The 5,226-nt window shown below is 38.5% G+C and overlaps 1 protein-coding gene and 1 non-coding gene across 3 annotated transcripts; both read left to right on the plus strand.

The window, feature by feature from the left end:
• Positions 1-99: 99 nt before the first annotated feature.
• On the plus strand, positions 100-171 carry Trnad-guc. Its single transcript has one exon. It is a non-coding gene; the product is annotated as a tRNA-Asp (tRNA).
• Positions 172-1,676: 1,505 nt separating this feature from the next.
• On the plus strand, positions 1,677-4,907 carry LOC107266827 (cuticle protein). Of its 2 annotated transcripts, none has more exons than XM_015737728.2 (3): positions 1,677-2,160; positions 2,544-2,880; positions 4,428-4,907. In XM_015737728.2, the coding sequence occupies exons 1-3, from the start codon at positions 2,083-2,085 to the stop codon at positions 4,700-4,702; spliced, it is 690 nt and encodes a 229-aa protein (XP_015593214.2). In that variant the 5' UTR covers positions 1,677-2,082; the 3' UTR covers positions 4,703-4,907. The 2 variants fall into 2 exon arrangements, with proteins under 2 accessions (XP_015593214.2, XP_015593224.1); XM_015737738.2 differs by having other exon boundaries at positions 1,677-1,715; positions 4,428-4,904.
• Positions 4,908-5,226: the final 319 nt, after the last annotated feature.

A 5,226-nucleotide genomic window follows, 5' to 3' on the forward strand; every position in this document is an offset into this window, starting at 1 on the left:
CTGTAGTAGAGCTTAGAATTTGAGTAAAAATAACTTGTAATAATCGGGATTAATTTGACTAGTTTAAATACAGTTAACATATTTTCTTAAATATCAAAGTCTTCGGTAGTATAGTGGTCAGTATCCCCGCCTGTCACGCGGGAGACCGGGGTTCGATTCCCCGCCGGAGAGAAATTTTTTTTTTAAATTACAAATCATTCTCAGCATACAACTAAATATAATTATTTTATTTTTTTTATAACATATTACTTTTTAACACTTTATATACATTGTTATTCACGGCAAACGCACCAGCTAAAATCGGCCGTGAAATTTGAGTGGCCAATACAGACACATTCTCTCCTTACGTCTTATCATATCAAAGCAAGTGAACTATGAGTAAAAATAGAAATCCGTATTAGTTAATCAGATAGCCAGCAACTCATGATCAAAATGCTAAGTTTATTCACAGTCGAGAATCAATAGCTGATACATTAGCTAGAAATCGCTGTAAACGTATCTATTATATTCTCATATGTATTTATGGACTGTGTATACATATATTCCTCCAGCAATTGACTTATTGTTACCACAAATATGTTTAGTCAAATCGTAAAATAGGTGACATAACCATTATACGAAACATAATTATTAAAACTAAAATCAATCCCCATTCGTTTCCTTGATAAGATTTTTCATTTTCTTTTCTAACCTTTTCATTATCTTGCAATTAAACAATTTGTTTCTTGTCGTATAAAAAAGTAATACAGCAGAAAGCAAAAAATTATTTGAATAAACGGGAAGACGTACTTCCATCTGTCAAAATGATTTTAATTAACATTACCACACGTTTTGCCAAAAACCTTGCTTGCTCGAAGACGTTGTATTAAAGGAGCACACGTAATTTGCTATTCTTCTTGCATTACAAAATACAACAACACTTTTTTGTCGAACACCATACAGAGTTGCCCAGGAGATGCTCTACTCGGTCCGGCTTCTCCAGATCGAATACCGTAGCAGGTGAAATATGGTCGAGTTGCCCTAATCTTTGCTATATACACTTAAAACATAACATAAACGCTGCTATGACAATAGAAGAGAAAGTCAAGCCACTGCATTCTCTTTAAGACGCGATAGTAAGAGTGAGAATAGTGCCGGCCAGAGTCGCTGAATAGTTTCCACATGTCTTGCACTACCCTCGTCTTCAAATTCAAAGACGACCATCAATTGTCAAACCCCATGCCTGGCTTTGCTCAATGTTGCGTTATCTGAACACCAAACGTCTGCTGTTCTTCATTATGAGAGAAACTTGTTATCTGTTTTACTTGGTCGTCAACAATTTCGCGGACGCTCTGTCTCAAAAGCCCCAAGATCACGTAAAGGAGCACGTACCAGTCCCGATAAAAAAATGCATAATTATTTTTAAATTCCACGTAGCATTAAGAAAAAGTGATGTTACATAAAGTGAAAAACGTTTGCAGCAGTAGAACAGTGACGTTATTCCAATCGCTTATGCGCATCTTATAGAAGACAGCAAACCGTACCAAGTGGGGCGTTGGCATCGCGACGCTCCTTCCCGACGCCACGCACCATGGCAGATGCAACATCGTATAACATCTACTTACGTATATGTACAGTACAAGATAGCTGCAGTATAAAAGCCTAGAGAGACGTTGGAAAGTTGCAGTTCTCACCTGACCACCTTTAATATTGAAATTGAAGAAATGGCTCTTAAGGTAGTCAAACAGATTGATAGACAACGAGACAAGTAGACAAATGGACGAGTAAACGTGTTGACGTATAAACCGGCAGAGAAATCGAGTGGAGTTCATGAGGGCGCGTTTCGGATCGTAAAGGGCGAAGGGAATCGAGCAACCGCCCTGGATACGTTCCTTGTGTGCGTTGATACTTTGTGTCCGTCATAATGCGTGAAATTGTACATCGTAACAAGCGAAATGCCTTATAACGGTTCAGTTTCAAGTTTACGGATACGTAAGGTAGGAAACGAGGAATCGATTCTGCCGTTCACGGGATGGATGAGGACCTGACGATAAAATTCATGGAAGGCCAAAGCGTTGAACCTTTGCACGTTCTGTAACGTAAATGGATACTAATCATAAAGTGATAGTGCGAGAAGCGTGCATGTCCTTGATAGACAGTGATAGCTTATTGATTATTAAGGTTAATTCTTGAAAAATTATTTAGAATTAGTCCGAAGAAATTTTAGTACGAAGGACAGTCTATATGATAATAGAAATATTGAAAATGTACTTTTTATACAGTCGTACGAAAAAAGTGTGTCCCTTTTAGAAATGAAATTCCTTCGCACCGTGATAAACAAGTTGCAAGATAATTATTTAAAAATTTTAATATCAATATAACAGTAATGAAACAATGAGGAATTTTTTTTGTGGGTGTTGCGATACACATTACGTGTATACTTTGCGTCTTAAAAATATATATATGTATATGTATTTCATTTTCTTTTAACAGGGCATGTATACCTTTTTGTACAACTGTATGTTTGGATGATATTGTGTGTATATTAAATAATTCGGTTACAGCTCGCCAGTCTCACGGTGGCTCTAAATCTTGTTTTGTGGAATATACAATGGACACGAGCCGGTGTGATTTCACTAGGAGGCGAGTCACTTGAGCACAATCCCCACGTGTCTCCGGCAAGTTCATTTATGCACTTTCACGGTCCGGTTGAAGGCCCTGAATATGAAGTGAAAGTTCCACATGTTGTTCATCGCAATGAGTATGATCATTTGCACGGTCAAGATCATGAGAATCATGGATACACGTTCGACTACGTAGCCCATCCGAAGTATGAATTTTCCTACGGTGTGGAGGATTATCATACGGGTGACTTCCACGCACAGAAGGAATCAAGAGACGGTAAGTTAAGGGTTTACTCCTGAGTAGATAGGTGAAAAGTAGACTTACTTTTATTTCGGCGACAATGCATTCTATTATAATCATTGATGGTGCGTTGGAAGACGGGTTTATTAGTGGGCTTATTAAGAAGCGTGTAAATTATGTTTTTGGAGAAGGCCTCTGCGGTGTCCCTGATTTAACGTTGTCAGTTCATCTGAAACAAAAAATCATTATTTTTTATTAATAAATGATATATTATGCTCTTACTGACTAGAGGAAAAAACAGGTTGTTGAGAAAATTGTGGCCATTTGACTTTGGATGTCGATTTTTGATATATTTTTCAAAGTTTCGAACCCATTTTTTATTGTATAATGCATTCAAGAGAAAAGTGAGGATATCAACGAGAAAGGGACCCTATCAAGTATATCGTCACACGTTTTCATGAACATCCTTCGAATCGTTTTCGAGATATCAGGGACACCGATTTTGAAAACCATGTTTTGACAAAAACGCGTTTAAAGTTTTACAAATTGTTTTCTTACTTCGTTACTTACCTCTCGTTACTTTCGAATCTCTCTTGATATTAGCTTTTTCCATTCTACTTCTTAAATTTGTATACACTGCACAACGCACCTATATCTACAGCTCTATACTTCCTGACTTCCAGCGACAAACCGACGAAATTTCACTCCATATATCTGAAACGCACGAGACTGCTCGCGCCGGCTGCTGCTCACTTAATCCCCCTATAACTTTTGCAATACTTCGAATTTTGCAATAAATATTGCAACATAATATTTTCACCATTACAGATGTTAAGAAAATGGGGAAAAAAACAATTGTTTAAAAATTCCATTTTGGCGTAAGCTCTTAAGTCGTTAAACCTTGAGTTGTCACATCCGATCTTGCGGACCGTGTAAATCCCTAGTAATATCCAAATATAATTCCAAGTTTAATATCGATTTTCTTAGATTACCCATAGCTTAACATATTCTAAATAATCGGCTGGAATTAGAATAGAAGTCTGAACGAGCTCTAACGTCATTTGAGATATTTATCAGATGATGAACGAGGAGCGAGAGGAGGGATAAGACGATGGAGGATCTAACGGCTCAATTTCTTCATAAATTTTACCACGCGGTATCCACATCGCTTTAACTTCCCTTTCTCTGCCACACTCGATCATCCCTAATGTCGCGACTGATACTAATACAGAAAGAAAAACACAAGGGTTGTTTTTGCACTCGTCGAGGGACACGAAAGAGGCTGAGTTCTCGCGTAGCTATTCGATGACCTTCAGTTCGTATTCGCTTAACTTCCTCGCGAGATGGCACTGTGTCTCGAAAGTTCAATCCTAGTAAAAAGCCGTTCAGCTATGCGACCTCAAAGTCCTTCATCCCTTCTGTCTTGCGAACGGTATGTTAATTGGCCGCCGTTTGACGCAGCCCTGTACAAGCCAAAAAAATAGATTCATCCACCCTAACCTAACAATCATCCACATGGTCGCTCTTTTCCTTCACGAGGCTTTTATTTATCTTTTTTTAAATCCATTTTAATTGTCTCACAGGAAGCAATGTTTCCGGAGAGTACAGCGTGATGGAGCCTGGTGGTACCATCAGGATTGTTAGCTACCATGCAGACAAAGATGGATTCCATGCAACGGTACGCACTTCCGGTCATAATGATCATTCCGGTGCTACTTATGGGGACCAGGGTCATTTTCAACAAGCCAAAGGTCATGCTGAACCTCAGGGTCAAGCTGAACATCATGAATTAGGTCTACAGGACGAACACGTTCTACAGGATTATCCTGCGGCTTATCCTGCTGACGGAGGTTACTGAACCGGAAATCCTGCATCATCAGCAGCACCACCTGTCGCTTCGTACCTGCATTCTGTTATCTTTTATACTTTTCACCCATTCACTTATTCCTATCCTTTGAATCCTCACGAGTGTTCATCTCCGTTATACCTTTCCACAAGTACCAAAGCCCCGTTACACATTGTACTAATCGTTTATTATTGTTTGTATTGCATTTGTAAATATGGTTATTCAATAAATGACGTTGTTTAGTGATAATTAAATTGATTATATGCGACAAGGATGAACGTTAAGTTCTTCAAGTATTTATAAAATGTCCAAGTATCCTATGAGGATGATAAGGACCTTGTTAAGAGAGACTCAAAGGATCGAAAGGATGATCCTTGATAACAAGGCGCGTATACGTTAAATTTACTAGGTCAACTCGTTCCGGCTCCACATATTTCCCTCTCGGTTTCAATCTCTTTTTCCCTCTTCGTAGGGGAGAGACAAATTGCGTCACTAAAGGATGGCGAGAATATGATGTAACCCATTAAGAAGATCAC

The sequence above is a fragment of the Cephus cinctus genome, unplaced genomic scaffold, assembly GCF_000341935.2.
Source record: "Cephus cinctus unplaced genomic scaffold, Ccin1 Ccin1_scaffold0025, whole genome shotgun sequence".
NCBI lineage: Eukaryota > Metazoa > Arthropoda > Insecta > Hymenoptera > Cephidae > Cephus > Cephus cinctus.